At 38.0% G+C, this 20,673-nt stretch overlaps 1 protein-coding gene across 5 annotated transcripts in view; it reads left to right on the top strand.

Annotated features, from left to right (window-relative positions):
* CCSER2 (coiled-coil serine rich protein 2) overlaps positions 1 to 18,018 on the top strand; it is a 61,429-nt gene extending 43,411 nt beyond the window's left edge. For 4 of the 5 annotated variants that reach the window (XM_053949407.1, XM_053949409.1, XM_053949406.1 and 1 more), the window contains one exon: positions 12,771 to 18,018. In XM_053949407.1, coding sequence (XP_053805382.1) covers positions 12,771 to 13,592 — 822 coding nt within the window. In that variant the 3' untranslated portion in view covers positions 13,593 to 18,018. The remainder of the gene's footprint in view (positions 1 to 12,770) is intronic. The other variant, XR_008432090.1, reaches the window with a different exon arrangement.
* The last annotated feature ends 2,655 nt before the right edge of the window (positions 18,019 to 20,673 follow it).

The following is a 20,673-nucleotide window of genomic DNA, read 5'->3' as shown; positions in this document are numbered from 1 at the left end:
GGTATTTCCCCTTGGTAACAGATCACAGTGATGAGATGAGCTTTGCTGCCTAAATGTGCATACAAGTTCATTCTTGTCTCTGCTAAAATGACAACAGAACCTGTCAGTTTGCATGGGAATGTGCATGGTCTTGTTCCTTGCTCCATCTTTTCTCTACTTTTGCACTGGGATATTCTTTGCATCCCTTTTGAATTTTCTTCCAGTTTGTCATTCCAAAGCCTTTCATGTAAATTGTTTTGATGAACCTTTGTAATCTTTTGTCTGTCTTTGTGTACTATTGACCTTCTGGTTTTAGTTAGTATCTCCTTCCACCTTAGCCTTAAACATCCTGTATGTGTCAGCTTCACAACCATGAATTTAAGCTTGCAACTTTTGAGGTCCAGTCACTGTATGTGTTCATCTTCACAGCCAGCCTTGACTTCTCTCACTGTCTTTGTTGTTTTGCTGTTTGCTTCATGTTCTAATACATGTACTTGGTGAAACAAAACCATAGCTGGACTAGGTGGTCATATTGTGCTCCTGTCTCTTGTGCTGTGACTGTGCATGACGTGTAGGGACTACACAGAAGAGAGGTCCTTGAAGCCTTCACAAGCTGTTCTTATTGGTTTTGTGTAAACCAGCACATAAAACTGGGTTGGTGAAATTTTTCATCTGAATACTTTCAGAAAGACTATTGCATGTCAGAACTGATCTCTTTCTGGGTGCTAGGCCAGTAAGAGAAGACTGCTGCAGAAACATTTTTTTTGTTTGCCTCAGTAGTGAAGTCTGTCATTCTAGGTTTGTTCATGATGTGGAGCTCTGAGTGTGTATGAGGCAACTGGCAGTACTTGGTGAGAGGCAGCAAAAATCACCTCCTCATTGAAGTGCTCAGAGGCTCCAGCTCTATTAAAGAAAGGGTCTTTGCTGTATTTGTTTCTGCAGCACAAAAGACTTTTTAAAGCAGTAGCAGTTTTGCATGTTGGTGTATCCTTGGGAAAAGAACTGGAGTATCTGGATGTTGGGCTAAAATTACTGTGCGGCAATAGCTTAGAAATATTTTGCTTCTCCTTTTCTGGAAGAAGCAATTGCTTTTGTTCATGTGATTTCTTACTCTAAGGTTGAAGTCTGCTCATAATTAGCAATGGAAAACTCTGGCCTTAGTCTTCATAGCAGCATTTAAAAGACGAAACAGCCACCATGTTTTCCCAGTGCAGTTAGAGTCAGAACTTCATAAAGCATTTAGTACAACATAAAGCAGTAGTACAATTCATCAGGATCTCAGAACAACATTTGTCCTTCTGGTTTGTAGTTAAAGGACTAACTACCTCAGTTGCTCTTATTTTTCCATTCCTGAATCTCATGTTGTTTTAAAGTTACGATTCAGTTCTCTTTGGGGATGCCTTTGCTACTGATTTCACAAATCCAGTATCTGGAAAATAGGAAGAGTGGGATTTAAGAGTAGTGGCTGGATGCACATACTACCTGTGGGGAGAGACTGTTCAAACTGCTGTCTAACATTGAAGTCTTAGTGAAAAATGTTGCTTCAGAACTCAGAAGAATCCCATCAGATATTTTTGTTTGGGTTTGGTTTTTTTAATAGAAGTTGAGGTAAGTCATGCTGTCATCTTTCAATTCTAGAATTCCTTGCTTATGAGTTTTATAGATACTGTAATAAATAAGTGGTGATTCAGGTTTTTCTTCTTTCTTACTTTCAGTAGGAAACTGCCACATTATCTGTGTATTTTGAATATGTAGCATCATCTGAGGAGATATGTTTTTTTAGTGTGTTTCTTTTTTCCTCCTCTTTTGATTTCTTGGGAACCTCAGTGCACATTTGAGTAATAAGAGATGAATATGAGTTGATGTTTGAAGGAGAAAGATTGATAAATTTGCTGGACTTTTGTACAGTAATTACTATTAAAAGAAAATTAATCTTTTTGTAAGACAGGCATATTTGCAGATACTTAAATCTTAATGTGTTATATCAATGGGATTGGTACATCCTTTATAATTGTTATAATCAGTTTAAGTCATAACACTCATCTTAATACATTTCCTAGTGCTGTATCTGCTGATTCTTACTTTTTCAATTGATGTTGATATTAATTACCTTATTTGATGTACAATTAAACAACCGTTGTTTGGGGTATTTTTAGAAAAAAATACTAATTTATTACAAAAAAGAAATCTGGCATTTATTTGAAACTTACCTATATGGAGCAATGTCAACAGCAGTATTTGGGAGAAGGGGATTAAAATATGCCTGGAGACCAGTTCAGTTCAGCAGGCAAAAGATTCAAGGAAGTTACTTGCACTTTCTTCATTTACCTCTCTAGTCAGAGCAATGATAAACTAGCATGAAGAATTATTGAGAAGACTGTACTTAGTGCTGGGCTTTGAAGTGCTAATATGGATGCTTAAGAATTTCTGGAACCTATCAAGACATGTAAATATTTAATTGCCTTTACAATAGTGTCTTAACTGTGGTCTTAACTTAATAGTGTCTTAACATGAGCTCAGATAGCTCATGCTTCTCTTAATCTCTCTTTTCAGAGAGTAAAAGGGAAAGGATATAAAATTTTCACCTCCCTTCTTAATGTGTTAAAAATTTCAAAGAAAAAAAGCCCATTGCCAACTCAGATGAGTCTCTGCGAAATCAAACTTGTGCCTGGTGATAATGTGCTTTCTACTATGGGATGATTCAGTTATGTTTAGCTAATGGATAGATTTTTTCCTTGATGTTCCAGTACCCTCACAAAATTTTGGATGAAATGTGAACAAACCTGTAAAATGAAGTGTTCTTTTGTACCGTGCTATGAAAATCCAAAGCTTTTGATAATTTTCCCATCAGTCATTGGCTGGTAAATCATGTTCCCAGGACTATTTATGTATTCAATGTGTGTGTACCTATTCAGGTGATGCAGCACATGATATTATTTTGTCACATTGCATGACTGAAGCTTGTACTGTTCCAGTACTTTCATGCAGCAGTCTAAAAATTGTGATCTTAATGACCACTGATGGAGGACTGTAAGAACACATTAGGTAATCAATACCTCCATCTAGAGATAATCAGACTGAAGAACTTGTTTCATTTTTCCCCTTGGATTTTGCTGCAATAATTGTTTTATCTCTGCTTCTGAAGAACAATAAAGGAGTCTTGTCAGGATTTTTTCTTTATTTCCTGTTCTAGATGAAAAGTGTTCTGACTAGCAGATTCTAAGACTTGGTTAAATGCATGTTAAGTTTCATCTCAGCAGAACTGAAACCTGGAATAGTGCTGGATAAAATCTGATTAGGTAAGGATAACTGGAAGCTCAGAGAGGTGTTTAAAACTCTCCTAAGACAAATAAAAGCATAATATTTATTTATAGAAATAATGTGATATTTAACATTGTTTTAAAAAACGCATGGAAGTCAAATACTTTATTATTTGTCCAGCCATGGCAGTGTGGTCTGCAGCAGAGAATCTGGAGAGGAGGGGCAATCCTGTTTTCTATCATGTGGATGCTGTTCAGATACCTTCAGCCTGCTGGCTCGCAGGGTAGCCACAGTTGGTTGCTGTTGGTCAAGAGGCAGTGGGGCAGTCATTGTTGTAGTACCAGTGTTCCAGGACTTAGAAAAGCAGTTTTCAGCTGCTTAAATGGCAAAAGGATTGTAAATACTTAAACCTGCCCTGCTGAAATAGGAAATCAAGATTATGTTTTTTAAGAGGGAAATTGCAGCTTGGATTTGCAAAGGTAAGGATGTGGGGAAAAGGAAAAGTAATACGAAAATTACTTTTTCTTCTGAGAACATAGCAACCACGGTGTGTCACACTTGTGGTGATTTGAGAGCTCTGACAGACAAACCCTGCACTGCATGGATCTGCACAGTTCCCTGATCCTTTCATGGAAGACTCAAGCTCCAAGAGCAAAGTGCAAGGAAAACAGTTCTATGTCACCTCTTCTCTTCCACAATAAATAATACTGATGAAATTGGAGTAAAGTGGCCTCTAAAGCACCAGGACTTAGTGGAAAACTTGTTTCTATGCATTAGAAGTTTTTGTTGAAAACTAAAGTTGACTGGTTTTCCAGTAGATTAGAACTGAGCAAGCTACTACTCGGTGAGACATTTCTAAAATACTTTTGAAAGCTGTATAAATGCAATTTTATAATGTATTCTTAATCATGAAAAGCCCAACTTCTGTACTCTTGCCCTAAAACTACCTAGGACAGAAATGTGTGCTTATATATTGAAAAAACGTGGAGGTATTTTGTAAGATTTCTAACTAGTTTAGGACAGCTGGGCTCTGGTTTTACAAAGTAGAACAACTGGAAATATAATGATACCTTTCTGGGGGAAAAAGAAAAAGAATGGTGTGGCTTTTTGGTGTCTTGTTTTTCCCTGTTCTCTTTTTTTATTATACTTCTCCCCCTCTCTCTTTCTGCACAGGGTGGGTATTCTGCTCCCTCCTTCTCTCCCTGGCAGGGCTCATTCCAGGGCATCCCTCGGAGTGTTCCACCGCACCGCAGACAGAGTGAGTCTGTACCTCTCACTCATCTCCCTCACCGTGTTCCAGTAGAAGCTTCCCCTTTGCACGCACCGTTCATCTCGTAGTCTCCTCCTCTCTCAGGCAGATCTCCAGGCATACACCATAGTCTGTGCCTAACAAACCGCTTCCTTCGGCCAGCGTACGAGCAGCTACAACTCATAGCTTTATATAACAGTTCTTAAATGCCAATAGACCTCAGCAGTTCTTCAGGCAAACCCGAGTAGGCCCTTGTTTCCAGTCTTTGTCTTAACATCAGTCTTGCTTGCTGCATTTCCCTGTTTTCCATGGCTGTGATGCACTCTCCTGTCTGTGTGTGTGTTCTGTTTGCTCACGCGTCCGCACGCACGTCTGTGGGTGCGTTCATGTCAACGCGTCGTGGTTGTACAGAAAAGTGTTGGTGGGACAGTGTCACTTGCATTGTCTCTCACAAAAAGTTTTAACTTTTCAGAATGGCTTCCCTCAAACTAATTATTTCCCCCCCCCACCCTCGGTATTTGTTGTAAAAAGGCTTCTCTTACATTGAAGTGGCTGTTGCACAACTTGCATGATTTATTAACGTTCCTTATGCGCTAGCTACAATGCAGGCTGATATAAGATGCATTTGTTCACTTGGCTTGGATCTGCAAAACAAAAGACAATTGCTGATTTTAAAACTGTATGCTTACGTAGACATAGAGAAATGGTAAGTTTTATTTTGTGCTTTGGTATTGCATTTTGAACAGGTAACTGTTTGAAGAAATATAACTACTTCGTAACGCTAAAGTTATATTTTTTAAATGTACTGTAATTTGCAAATTACAGTGTTTGCCTAGCAAAGCTCAAGAGTGTATTTGGACAAGAAATAAAGGCAAGGTAAAATTATGGAAACAAAGTAAGATTTCCAGGGCCACTGGAGATCTGAAGAGTAAGCTGCACTTTGGAAAACTAAGCTTACATATATTTCACACTGCAATAATCTTTACTTCTATCAATCACCAGAAAAAAAATCCAATATTTTGTAAACTGTGCTTCAGATACTCTCTTGACGCTTCTGTGACAATGTTCATGTAAACAACTCATCAGGAATGCGCAGCCTGTTTCATGGGCTTTTCTCTGTGCAATAAGGGATGTGCTTCATTTTTCTGTGGTGTTTGATGTGGGACTCTGTGTGTGTACTGAACATAGAACCCCGAAATCTGATGATTGTGCCTTCTGTTGCTGAGTGGAGGGGCCAGCAGTAGCACAGCCTGGGTGATTCACTGTCCTATCAACGGAGACTGACTTCAAGGAGATCCTCAGACCTGAGGATCATGCAAATGTTATGGTTTTGGGGCTTGGAGACTGACTGGAGAATCAGAATAGGAGGACGGTGTCCCAGCTGCCCTGTGAGCTTCTGGTGTCCCATCATTCACAGTGGCTGCTTAGCTGAAGAAGAAAACTTTGCTTGCTAATCTTGCCGCTTTTCTGAGCCTCCACCTCATCCCTCACTAGCTAGGGTGGCCTCTTATTTGGGATTCCAAAGTAAACTTTTATTACTAAAGCAGGCTGGATTTTTTAGTATGCATCTTATATGTTGCATTCAATTAATTGCTAGTAAAGGAAGTAAAGCAAATGAAAATGCGCCCTTGACTAGTTAGCCTAAACTATAATTAATGTATTGTTTAGGAAAGTAAGTTTCCACTAGTGGAGTGTTCCTAGCTTTTTTCTTTAAGCCTGAGGTTTCCTCTATAGAGCAATAATGGAATAAAGTATACATTAGGAGGTTCCTTAGACATTTTAAATTAAATTATTGAAAAATCACTGGTTTATCACTGTGTGAACAGTTCTGTAAATTAAAACATTACTGGAACAGTCACTAGCATACTTCTTTCCCACTTGGTTCAGTGGTTTCAGTATTCAGGTTTTGGAGCTGGTATGAAATGCCAAATATGGGGTTTTAAGGCAAATGCTGAGCGAGCATCACCACTGAGTGTAGGACAGCCTGAAACACTAATGTCAGTGTTCTTTTGCACTAATACAGAGAAGATGATGGAAACATGAGATAGTCTCAGGTTTTTTTTGGCTGTGTTTTCTGTATAGACTTGGAAGTCAAGCACTTCTTTCCTAACTTCTGGATCCTGAACCTAAAATATCATCTCTGCATATGAATTCTGCAGGTTTCTTCACTGTGCTGTTGCTAGCTGATGGATACATAGATCACTTACAGGCACTGTAGGTTATGAGGGTGTAAATCTATAAACTGTTCATATTACAGTGTATAAACAACTAAAAATAATTTCCCTCCTGCTGTACAGGCCAGGAAATACATCCCTGCTAGGTAATATTACACTAGTGTAGGTTTATGGTTCTCTAAGCACCAGTCACAATGTCAGCACACCTGCTGCTGAACTTGCCTTAGCATATCACTGCACTGCAGTCACATACTTCACATACTTCAGCATTGGATGTATGTTTTTCACTTTTAATGACAGTTAATTTTTAATATGTACACATTTATTAATTTCATGTTTTTTCACCAGCCTTGGAAACAATTCAGCACTTTGCATTTCATAAACACTTTGATAACAGTACATTAGTTTTTAGGAATAAAAACCAAATCATTTTGTTCCTGTAATTCCCATGTGTTTTGAACTAAACTACTGTATAAGGGTCATTTATTTTTCTTTAGGTCATAGGATATGTTTTGATGACATCTCGAACTTTATTCAAAACAGTTAAATCCTTTCCATTTGTGTTACGGACCTTTAATGATGCGGCTCTAGAAACAGACATTTAGAATACACATTGGTAAGGAAGCAATCATGAGTTTGTGTTCTAATACAGGAATATTACACCACCTTCTCTAGGGCCCTTACCCCAAGTGCTTCTCCACACAGAAATGCTGATCAGAATTGCTTTGTTATTCAAGCATTGCAGTTGTTGCATCTCCACTTAGTGTGCATGTCCTGGAAGAACATTTATTTAGACTTTTTGTATGTAAGTATTACAGATAGAGATAATCTAAGCAATTCTGGCAGGTGACACACAGCTTGTTATCACCAGGAAGAAAGCTTCTCTATGCCTAGTGACTATAAATCAGATCCAGGCTGTGCTTTTTCATACATTTTCTTTTAAACAAAGACATGTTGCTGAAATGTTTCCAAAGCTTTATGGACTGCTACAGCTTTGTAGGGTGTTCGAAGTGTTTGTGTTAGCAGAAAAAGTTTCTCCAGAGCATTAGCTGGGAGGTTCTGTGACCAATTATTAAAAAGATCCTGGAATCATTACATACTGCCTTTTTTATGTAATTATTTTTGCTCCAAGGGTGTTCAGCTATATGAAGAGTCTTTTAGGAAAAACTCTTTTCCTTCCAACTTAAGTACTTACAGAGTCAGCTACAAGAGAAAGGACTGTTGCACCAAACTAAATTTATGTTTGCAAAAAAACCCTTGATTTTGTATATGGTCATATTTATCTGCTTGCTGCACATATATCCATATTTGTGGATGAAATACCTGCCTTGATGTAGTTATATATTACGTGAAGTAATTTTTCTTTGAAAAAATAAAATTTTCCAAGTTGGGGTTTCTGTACAGACTATGCGGAAAGAATAATAATGCTTTGCCACATTACCAATTATCTTACTAGCCTCATGTCTGGCAAATGATGCTTAAAAAAACACTGTTGTTTTGTGTCATTATCTGAGGTCATTCTCCATACTGCAGAATCCTGTATTTTAATGCTGGAATATGGATATAATACAGCTAGATCAAAGGGAAAGAAAAAAAAAGTTCAAAAAGAAGGTATTAGCAAATGCTACAGATTAAAGGTGTGAAATGCTGATGTTTTCCAGAGGTAAAAAATGAGAGCTGTCTGGTGCAGCCTTTCAGCAGGGCTGTGTCTGCACAGGCCATGGTTTGAAATGACAGCTTATCCTCTGCCAAGGCAGTGAGAGGAGGGATGGCAGAACTCATGAGGAAATGAAAGAGTTAGGTAGCAGATTTTGTGACCCTTCCCTTCCACCCCTTTCCAAAAGGAACCTCTGGTAGTTGTCTCTTCCAACTCGTGAGTGATTTGCTAGGAAGTTGAGTCACTAAAAATGAGGGCAATATGATCCAAGGATGGAATGCTGTGTCTTTAATGACCTTGCTGTTCAGGGTTAGATATTGAACATACATATGCATGGATGCAAAGATTTTTCTTTTATACAGTTTTAATAATACAAACAAATTCTAGTTGCAGTATTTGGAGTTTAGGAGATTAACTGCTAAAAACCTTGAAGTTGTAAGAGCAAAGGTAGCCCATGCTGGTCTTCCTATAAATGTTTTTGTATTGCATTACTTAAATACTGTTGCTTCCTTTGCTTCTTGAAGGAGGATTAAAAACCAATGGGGGACACGGTAATTACAATTGAAATGGTGAAAAGTTGCAGTTCTGTCATGGCAATTGCTCATTGTTTTGTCTTGGTCCTCTGACATCATTGTCCTTGTCTTTTTCTTGTCTCTGCTTTCCATTATGCCATTGGCAAGGAGTTGAGAAGTTAGTCCATTACTTCTGTGATAAAGCGTGGTACAGTACAACTTCAGATTTATTCCCACCTCTCCGTCACGCATTTTCACTGTTGGGTTTTTTCTTTGCCCTGTGCATGATGCATGTCTGTGGGAGATGTGCATGCAGTTCTTGGACTTTCCATTGCATCGCTTCCCTCCTTCCTCAAGATACTGCAGGGAGAAAATGACTTTATTTCATTCTACAGAGATATTATAAAGGGAATCAAGATGGGGACCAAGATAACCAAAGCAAAACTGAAGGGAATTTTTAGCTAATGAATGAATATCACAGTCATGACCACATTTTAAACTTCTTTAATAGTCCATTTAACTTCTTGAACAGTACAACATGATGTTTCAGTTTTCCAGCACAAAGCTACTACAGCCTCAGTAGTTCGATAACTGTACAATGGTGGTAATCCTTGTCGTGGATGTCATCTTTCTCTGGATGATGTAACAGCCAGTTTTACTTGAGAGAAATAATAGAAAAATCTCTTGGGCTAATGAAGTAGGGCGTAAATTGAGTAATTTTGATTAGTGCTCAATATTTAGAAGGCTTTGAAGCTCTTGCCAGTACAGAAAAATCAGTTTCTTTGTGCAGAAAGGAGCATGTGCACAAAGCACTTTGTCGAATGTACTTCCAGTTTGAGGAGGAATAAGTGTCTTCAGTTACATTGTACTTGAAATGTTTGAGTCCAGCTTTGCACTTTAGGAGCATCCCAGAGGAGTGCAGATATTTGTTTACCTGCACGTTTTCTTTATGGGACATAAATAGAAGTCTGGGTAGCATGGCAGTCTATTCCAAATCATGGTGTGTCCCACCCCAGAAATATTACCTGAAGTGCACTCAAAACAATGCAGATGAAACACTATTTTAGGACTTGTGTGAAATAAAATACTATGCCTGGAAGGCAGAATGCTTTTTTCTTTTTCTCTTCCTTCATGTGATGGAATTCACCAGGCACTTCAGTCGTTCAGCTGGCTTATTGTTTTTACCAGTAACATGGTCAGAATTTCAAAGACTTTCTTTGTAAGAGGAGAACTTGTATTTAGTACAAAGATATGGGCTGTGGGTGGCAATAATGTCAGTGTTGGATACCTTGTGAACCGTTATGTGCATATTTTGCAAGTGGCATTTTGCTGCTTTTAGTGTCATTTTGAATGTTAATGCATGTAGAAATTTGATTATATTAAAATCTGTCATTGTGATAATTGAACAGATCTTGAGTAGAAATATACATTTACAAAGCAGTACAGCATTTAAAACAACTGGGCAAAGATGATACCAGAGCTTTGGTGTCCTCATAATTCTGAGCACGTAGACATTTTCTACCTTAGTATCACTTAACTTTCTAGGTAATAAGCTGTTTAGACCTTTTAAGGTTACAAAGGATAATGAGGAGAACATGTATTTGGCTGTTTTCATGTGTAAAATGCAAAATTGCCTGAAGGGAAGAGCTCAAACACTACCTAGCCTTTGTCAGAAGAATTCAAAATAGCATTATTGAAACCTTGATGGCTTTGCTGTACTCCAGATGTGTTTGTATTTAACTCAACTTTCCATACAAATTTCGTTTCTTCTGTAACTTGCCAATTTTTAAATTTTGTTGATTAGTATTGCTAGAATTATTTGATATTAAGTTAGAATTTTTATTGATTAGTTTAGATATTTCTCTGTGTTTTTGAAAACTAGCATTTAAAAACCCTTCCTAGCTGAGGGAGAAAAATTTTCTGACAATTATTTTTCCACATTTGACACAATACTGTGGGATATAAATGTTTTAACTTTTTTATTTCAAGTGGGATTAGAAAATAGGATTTATTTGTTGTAATATTTACATGGGAATTGGGTACATATTGCTTTGGTTTCTGGATTCATTATTAGCAGTTTTGGTTTTGCAGGTGAGATCTCAAATCAGTAAATCATTTTGGCTAACATCATCCTGTCAACTCCTAGACTGGAAGGATAATAACTTCTGTAACCCAAACATAAACACTGGAAAATGGAAAAAAAAATGTGGAGGACTAATTTAATTTAAGCTGTGACTCTCTGTGTATGGAATTATTCCTTGTGTTCAGCTTTTCCTTCCTGTAGGATTGTATGGTTAAGAAGGTTTTAAAAAGTTAAGCTAGTTTTGGGTCACATAAGGAATAATGTTTTGGTACTCATTTGATTCCATTTTGGAGGCTTTTTTGCCTTTTTTTTTTTAATCTTTTCCCTCTTTCCAAAGCAGTCATGTTTTGGCTGCTCAGGATATTTGCCTTACATGTCTGTCAGTGATAGTGGATGCCACAAATCCAGATTTTGCCTTGCCTTACGAGACAATTCTTATATTCTAAAGGGAAAACCTGCTCATATATAAAAAATAGATGGAGAAACCTTGATTTTCCTCTCATTAACCTTTATTTTTTTTTTCTTGATGAGGAATTTTGAGGATTCAGTTTTCAGTAGTAATCCTGCCAGGGAAAAGATGAAAAGCCTAAAGAGTCCTGAGATGGGCTATGGCCCTAAATATGTAACGGGAATCTGGCATGCACAGCTATCATTGCATTCTTCCTGCTGATTCCTGAAGAGCTAAGAAGACCAGACAAATAATGGGTTTTCTCTTTAGAACTTGTGAATAATTCAGGAGAGTGACTAAAATGACACTTAGTCAAATCTCCCTAACACAAACATTGCTTCTTTTTTATTTACTCTATTTCACTAGTAAATAGAATAAGCCTGTTTACTGTGTACATGCAACCTGTCAGCTGGTAAGAATCCAGGTAGTTGAGTGATGACTAGTTGGGAGGAGCTCGGTTCCCCTCCTTTGTAAAGAAAATGAGAAAAATAATCCAAACCTGCTAAAAGTTTAGGTTTTAATAGATTTTGGGTTTTGCCACAAATTGCAGATTTTTTAATAATGCTTCCAGGATCTGTATCCAAGTTGCAGGTCTCGGATGTATTGTGAAGCTAGTGCACCATTAAACTTTTAAGTCTCTTTACAGGGCAGAACAAAGAGAATAGAAATTACCCAGAAGAGGTACTGACGATTCTCTTACCTGATGCGTGTTTGATTAGATTGTATCTTCTGATAAAATGTAAAATTTTCTACAGTTCTCTTTATCCCATGGCTATCAGTGTGGTAGAGTGTGGTCTCTACTTTCATATGAACTCTGTTTCTTTATCAGCCCATTTAAAATCAGTTCAAGATGAAACAGTTACCTAAGCTTAGTCAGTAGCCTGATTGGCACATATTTCCACCAGATTTTCTGGCCTCAGTAAGGCAAGGAAATGGCCTGTAAGTTCATGTGGTCCATCCAACTCCTTTCCTGCCTGTGCAGTAAGAGGGTTGGGGTAGTTGAGGTCAATATGCACTGAGCAGAAATTAAAGCTGGACACAGCTGTTGCATTGGGTTAAGCATTTGGTTAGAATTGATCTGCATCGACGTTAATTCTTGCGTTGTCCTGCAGATTTGGGTGAAACCATCAACCATGCCTTCTTCATCTTTCCTTTTTAAGCTGGTTGGTTTCCTTTTTGTCTTTATGTTGTTGTTTATTACAGTGCTGGTATACTTTTTTCCACTTCAGTTACGAATTCCATTTGTGTGCGTCCCATGACCCATCCTGTTTTGCCGAAGTCAAAGTTTTGATTTAAAAACCCAGATATAAAGCCCTTATCAAGCATCCAGTCAGCTCACGTTGGATTCTGAGTGTATCTGGTGTCTTCTGTGCCTAATATATTCTTGTGTTATTTTCTCTTTAACAGCCTCAAGTACTACAGCCTTCCAGCAGCCTTCCCAATTCCACAGACCTCGCCCAGGGAAAACTAATAAAAACTCCACATATCGAGGCCCACAGTGAATATCCTAAACCAGATCTGCATGACAATAGAAATCATCAGAATCGAAATGCTGCAAATATCTCTCTCCCAAATAGCCTGAATGACGTAAACTCTTCAACAAGTGTACAGTTAAACACAAAAGATGAAAATGCATCATATTTGGACAATTTGAAGAACAAAAACACTGAAGACCCTGGAGAGGTGGCTAGTAATAAGAAAGGTACATTACCACCTCGCCCCCACTTTCAGACCTCTACACAAGCTGATGCTCCAGAGGTGCAGACTGGATTACCTGTGAAAGGTCAACCTTCATTCACAAACCAGGCTTCTCAGCCAAAGACTTCAAGAATCGTGAAACCCCCAACTGCTTTAGTGCCTCCTACCATGGCCGTTCCCATACGATCTGCAGATCACTCTGCTGCTTCCAAGGAACGTGAGCTTCTACCACTGAGTAGTTCCACTCAGCCACAGCCAACATCTGGGCAGGATAACCTGAAGGGTAAACAGAGTCAGAAAGTGTCTAAACTTCGCCCACCAACTACATCCTTTGTCAAATCCAAGCAAGTGAGCAGTCAGAAATCCACGCCAGTACCTCCAGAGCCTCAGAACACCTCCCTAAAGTCTAACATCCCAAGGCCACCAGTCCAGAGAAAGGAAAGTGTGCAGACGCACTCCGCTGGGGTGCATTCCGGGGACAGCATGCCCTCCGGTCGGCATTCCCGCCTCCCGAAACCAAAGACACACTGAGGCTGTCCCGCATCTCAGCGCTCGATGCCACGCCATGTCCCACTTCCCGTCCTGAGACTGCCTTGGAGCCTGCTGTACCTGCAGCTTGCAAATCCTGGGTCACTGTTCCAAACTGCATCTTCTTTAGGGTTTGCATTCTCCATCCTGCTGTGTTCTGAGGCTGATGTTACAAGCTGTGCAGTTTCTCTTGAGAGTGCTTTATTTTATCATTTATCTGTAATAAAGATGGTATTGCAATCTTTGTAATTAAGCAAATACTGAAGTCTGTGGTAACCACAAATGCCAGAATGCTGCACTATTTATTTCAGGATGGCAGAAATTATTTCTTACCTCTGTTTGAATTATTAGACAGTGAAATTGCTGTTCTGTTTAACTTCTTGGTTCTGAGTACTCATTAGGTCAGAGTGGTAGAAAATTAGACTGACTAGCAGATGTTTTATTGGCCATAATTCTGACTCTGTATTCCAGAGGCCTATGCAAAAATCCTTGTATTTATCATTCTCTCAAAACTGACATATTTAATGTTATTTAATCTCATGGGTTGGGTGGGTTGTGTTGTTTTGTTTTGCTGTAATCTGAAGTAGCTCTGTTCTTTATTTATCCTGTTTTCACTGTTCACAGACATTAGGCAGATTTCACAGGGTGAAACGAATCTTCTCGCTTAAACATCCTCATTTGTTAAATGATTGTGGTATGTTTTTATTGTGTTGAATAGACACATTACTGTGTAGATTCTTGAAATGCAGTGCTAAGGATGTTTGTCCAAACCTTCCAATGCAGGCTCTTAGGAATTGGTAAGTAGGGAGCCTCTGGGAATAAGGGGTCCAGAACACCTATGTTGAGGTTGCACAACATGCATTTTAATTAATATTTTAAACTTTTATTGTTCTGCTTGTATTTATTGATTTCTGTTTAATATTGAAAGGCTCTGAAGTACCTGACTTGAAATTTTGCACAAACTTTGCCATATGTGTAAGAATTTGAAACTATTTTACAGAATAAAACTTATATTAAAAATGCAACTATTTTTTAAAAAGGAAAAAAATTAACCCCACTTATTTGCTTTGAGCAATCCTATTATGTCCTAATTCAGAGCTGGTACTCTTAAGAGTTTTTCAAAGATGTGTTATTTCGGGTTTTTTGTATTTTTTTTTTTTTTTCTTTTTTGTAATTTCTGAAGAAGTGCATAACTGGTAAGGAGCTTCTTGGGGAAATTAAGCAGAAAAAAAAAAATCTACATTTTTGTACTCTCTAGGAGAAATATTTTTTTCTGAAAGTAGTCTTGGTGCACTCTGGGACCATGACACGAATGATGCGAGTTACATGTGCGCATATCCAGTGAAGCTTTGCAGAAATTTTTTATGTTCCATCTCCAATTCTTCCCATCTTTCCCATTACTCTCTTGGATGCCCCTGGTTTTGTTTTTTTTGTGGGTTTTTTTGTTTTTTTTTTTTTTTCCTGTTCTTGAGTTGGTTTTAAAATCATCAGCAGAAGGCTGCTGCAACAAATTTGGCCCATAATCTGTTCCTGAAAAGCACATCATGTCAGTAAAATGCAACACAGTGTTATTTTGTTCTAGGCTCTGGCTGTAGGACATTGACATATTACAGTATTTTCTTTGAGAGAATTAAAGTGAGTAGGTGTAAACATTTCATAAATGAATTCAATATTCAGCTTCTATAATATAAGCCCTTTAAATGGGGGTATCCTGATGGATACGTCAGTTGGGTGAAGGAAAAAAGAGTCATCTCACCTGAGTTTTCAGTACATTGTTGATATTCAAGAATTATTTTGGATTTCTTACACTGTAATTTTATGTAACTGAAGATGGAGCAGAAAAATGAAAAGCTTGGGGAGGGAAATGGGTAGGGGGAGATTCTTTTTCTGAACTACTTAGATCAGTCTGAAATAAGGGACCTGCAGGACCTTCTGTGAACTGAGGTGATGACAATGTAAGCAAGACATGACAAGACAAATAATGTTGTTATAGTTGGTATAGGATCAGAAACCACAATGTGAGATAGCAGTAACAATTATGCTCTGGTAATAAATTATTTCCACAAAAAGCATTGAATTAGTGGTATTTAGTGTACGTATTTACTTTCAATAAGAAAATAAAACTCACTTTTTTATATTCCCCAAAACTAGCTCCTGGCAGCTAACTGTGTTTCTCAGGAGTTTAAAGACTGCTGAGGGAATGATCAGATTCCTGGTTCATTTTCCGGTCCATATAGATTTCTATGGAAGGTGTGTTTTTTAAGTTTACTTTCCTTGAAGAGAAGCTGATTTTATTGTTAGTTGTATATGATTTTGTGTAAAAATACAATTTTCACCTAATGTTATTGACAGAAATTCATCATCTGCTTCATATTCTGGAGGTATCGCCAGCCTGATTTAGTGATGTTTCAATTTTTATGTTTACATTTAAAAGTATAGATATCTATACCTTTATTCATATCTGCACCTTTACTGAAAATTAAGGAGATGATCAAAGCAAATTAAGCAAAGAATATCGAGATGGTAAAGGTTTTCATTAAAAAGACAGCTCCTAATTTTTCTTTCCAGAACAAAATCTTATATTTATATGGGCGTGTACATATGTATTAAAGGAACATAAGTAGATTATAGTCCTTTTTTATAGCATTTCCCCATTTTGTTCTGACAGGTTAGTGAGACACTGAGCTGGAGCCAGCAGGATTTGATCATGGATGAGACAGATGCTAGCCAGGCTTGTGTTTGTGTTCAGCTGCTAACCTCGCATCCCTCTAGGACAACTGCATGTTTGGGCTCTTTACCAGGGAAGGCTCTGTTGCACGTATAGTAAGTCCAGAGTATGGCAAAGCCTGTCACGAGATGGGCAGCTGGGAGACAAGTGGTGAAGTGAGATTTGAAGCTTCACCTTGGTGAAAGATGGGCTTTGGGGAGTGATGGATGAGAGGGCACTGAGAGTGCTTGTCAAATGGGATTAAGAGAGTATTTTCAGGTATTATATCTACCTTATGGAAGGTGCAGATATATCATCAGTACTGGTGCAGATTATCCAAAATGTGTACATTTAAGTATTTGATATCTTCAGGGTTTTTTTTTTTTTAGGTTTATAAAACTGATTTATTGCCATTTTTTTTGTTTTGATTTCTCATTCTTTTGTGCAATATTCACAAAAGTATTAAACTACTGTTCAGTATGTGTGTACAGAGGCAATTACGCATTTTAACAAGTGAATAAACACAAAAGAAAAGAACAGAATTGCACTTTAAATGAGCTTTATTGCTTGGAGTTGTGCCTAAAATTATCTAGATGCCTCCTGCTGTGTGTGGCTTTTGTTTGAAACAAATTTCCCCTGTAGTGTTGCTGTTTCCAAGGTATTTTCACATCACTTTCACAGGATCGATATGCACTCTAGCATGTTTAAAAGTATTCATATAGCGTACTGAGTTTTTGTTGTGCAATGACTTTAATTTAACCGTGGAATTCTAACACTGATGATACAGCCAAATCATTATTACCTTCCCCTTCCCTGAAGCAAGCACTTCCTACTGCCAATCAAAGCCAATGGCAAAATTTCCCTAGGACTAGCATAGCTCTTAAAGAAGAATGGTCCCAGAATATGGTTGTGAGAAAAAAAGTGCAATATTATCTCTCCAACTTTCTCAAAATAATTACGAAGGCCCTGAAAATCCAAAATGACACAATTTTGATACAGTTTGAAAAAAAAAAGAGTTCCTCAACTTTCCATTTTATAGCAGTGAGAGTAGGCATAGCAACTAGACTGCATTATAGGTCAGTACAGTTCATTTCAGCCTTTATCTAAATGCTGATTTGTTGTAACGATGCCTGAAAACTGAATACCATTTGCCTGATTTCCTTTGTTTGCATGTCACAGCCATATGCACATTCTAAAGTGTCATACTGGGGTAGATTGCATGTTGCGGGGGGGAAGTATTTCTGGTTTTGCACAGCACATAATTCTCTTAAAATGTACATTTTCTTGCCGTACAAATGGAAATCAGTTCTTGAATTGGGCTTCCGTAGCTGTTCCTTATCTCGTTACAGAGGCTTTTCCTGAGCAGAGTGGATTTAATGTGATCCTGGTGGTAGGGCTCAGTGTAGTCATCTTACAACTGTGCTTTCAAGGAAATTCAGTCACTGTTATGGTAAAGCTGCTCACTGCCTACTAATTGTAAAAGCACCACCATAAAACCAACATAATTCCTGTGTAGCAAAATCTTCAATTCAATTCAATACTAGCTAAAACAAGAGGTACCCTTACTATCTGCTTTGTTGTTTTTGGTTTTTTAACCCAGGCCAGAGTAAATACTGTATATTGGAATTTGCTTGTAAAGTTGATTAAAAAACCTGTAAGTAAAAATTCTTTCCTCAATGTTGCTCTAGTGAATAAAAATAAAAGTCATAATTCTAATAAGTATCTCTTTCTCTTGACTATTCATGTCTATGCTTTTTCAAGTCATTGTGCAAAATGCAGACAGAACTGTAGGCAGAAAATCTGGGGGGACACGGAGATTAGGCTTACACTTAAAATGGATTTTTTTCTTGGAATTGTCTTTCTCCAACAGAAATGGCAGGCTTTTAGTATGACACTGTTAATAAAGAAAAAAAAGAAAAGGAGGGGGAAAAAAGATAGAAGAGCTAAACATTTTAATGTATTGATTGCAGATGAACGTGGACTGACATGGTTAGTTCTTAAAGGTATGTTATTGCACCTATAGTGCAGTTAAGAGAACTATTAAATACTCTTCCTAAGTATTTAACAAGTCAAAATCTTTATCATAAGCTACTTCAAGAGAGTTATTTCCCCACAGAAGTCCAAATGAATACAATGTGTGCAAATATGCAAGTCCTAATTGTATGTCAGTATTTTGCCCATGGTTTGAATGGTGTGCTGTTCTTGAGATGAAAGAAAATCTGCTCCATTAATTAATCTGACCTATTTCAGTAGATGGAAGTTGAAGTTTGAAATTATGATAAAAAAGGGAGGAAAATTCTGTAGTTTGAAGAAAGAGCATTTTAAATAGACTGTAGGCAGGCACTTGTAATCTTTAACCTAATGTTAGCTTCAAGATGGCCTTTGAAAATTTGCATGGATTTTGGGGGTGGAAAGAGCTGCACAGGGTTTCCAAGTTCAAGAAGGAAGGAAGGTACTGTAAATGAATCCTCCTGTAGTCCTCCTGGGTGAGTGTGCTCTCTGTTACTTGTAGCCCAGATGGTGTTACTGTGATGTCTAATCCTTATCAATGTGATCATCAGGTGTTAAAACAGCTGATGCAATGACTATGGAAATAGTGTCCCTGAAAGCTGTGATTGACAGCTTCCCTGTCTTCCTCCTCCAGAGGCAAAGGCTTCCTCAATCTGCTGCTGTCCAAACTAAGAACAGTGGTTTCCTGACTGAAGCAGAGCTGCTTTATTGCTGTTGGGCAGCATGTTACACATGGGGAGGTGAGAGAGGGTGAGACATTTCAGACATTTCCCTTCCTTTGCAACCCAGACTGAACACCCCAGCACTTTGCCTTTGACAGAAATGGCTGGGGGTTTTATGAGCACCATTGAATACAGCTGAACCACAAGACAAGTTAATATTAAGCTATTTGTAACATCAACCAGATTTGTGCAGTTGCTGCTTGCCCTTACGGGTAATGGGTATTAGCTTGCCCTTATGGGTTATGGGTATTAGCTGCTGTTTCAACAATAATTGGCTTGTAGTAGAAAGCACTGAACATAAATGCTCCAGCTCTAAAAATCAGTTGCTCAGATATTTAGTGCTAATCAGTCAATCTGAAAGCTAAAAGGGTGGGTTTCTGTTAGGATGTCTGATAGTTTTCTCTGAAGCCACAGGCAGTAAAAGCTGTCGGGTCTCATACTGTATGTGGGGTGCACTTCAGGCTTGTTCCAAGTCCTCACTGAAAACACAGTATGAATTCCTAGTAACATGCTGAAGGCAGAAGTAATTTACCAGTAGCCCTGTTTTAAGAAGGATTTTGAATTTGATTATTCCAAAGCAGAGCACAGTCTGAAAACTGAGCTGTTTAAATGCTTCCCTCCATCACAGGCTCTGAGAATCCCTTCAGTTGTCTGAAGTTGTCTGTTTCATGACACAGGTTGGCTTTTGAAGCCTGTTACAGTGCAAGCCCCTGAAATAGTCCAAGATGAGAGGTGTTTAAAACCAGTTGTAGATATGGGATATTCCAACAATTACTTCACTTTGGTTTAGGTTTTTTTCTGAAAATTCCATAGAAATGCAGCAATTTGGGAGAAGCATTTAGATTTCAGTGGAACTTCACAGTTGACAATGTGGTTCTCAGTACCTCTCCAGTCAAAACAATTTTTTAGGTTTTACTTTGAAGAGACCTGATAATATCATTATCTTGGGTGCTATGATTAGAGGCATAACCTTGAAAAGCAGCCTGTGCATTCCCTCATTTGCTCATGATATCAGAGCACCCTTTGTGTACACAGTGATCAGTCTAGGGGTGGTAAATATACTAATTTAGCTATATCAGAAGCATATGTATATAAAACCTGTGAGCCTTTAAAGACTTGGATCATTTGGTGTGTGATAGGTTTCAATGCTTAGTAATACAAAAATACAGCTATTCCCACAATTCCATTTTAATTGCTACTCAGTTTGACAAACTGTGCTAATTATCCCACCCTACCTTTAATCTCTCTGCCTTAGTGTCCTCATAAATAAAACCAGAATTGTACTGGTTTTAGCAAAGTCAATGCTTGCAAGATTCTATGCTGACAGCATGAAAAAAATTCCCTGAGGAAACGAATCCACCCTTATTTTCTTGAACACTTATTAATCTTCCTGCATTTTCCTGCTCAGGAGTCTTTAATTTTTATTTTTTTAAGTAACTCCTTGCATGCAAGTTTTGTGGACCTTGTTGGGACTCTTTTATTAGTTCCAGTGAATTTCCATCTTTTAAGAGTTCCATGGCAGTTATTTGCAGGAATTCATGAAGTGTAAATGAGAGGGAATGGTCTCTCTGTGTGAATTACATGCAGCACAGCAAACAAGTTCTCTGGAGCTCTGTAAGAAGTCCTCATGGAAATCTGTATCCCA

The sequence above is a fragment of the Vidua chalybeata genome, chromosome 8 (assembly GCF_026979565.1).
Source record: "Vidua chalybeata isolate OUT-0048 chromosome 8, bVidCha1 merged haplotype, whole genome shotgun sequence".
Classification (NCBI taxonomy): Eukaryota; Metazoa; Chordata; class Aves; order Passeriformes; family Viduidae; genus Vidua; species Vidua chalybeata.
This window is presented reverse-complemented; position numbering and strand designations above follow the sequence as displayed.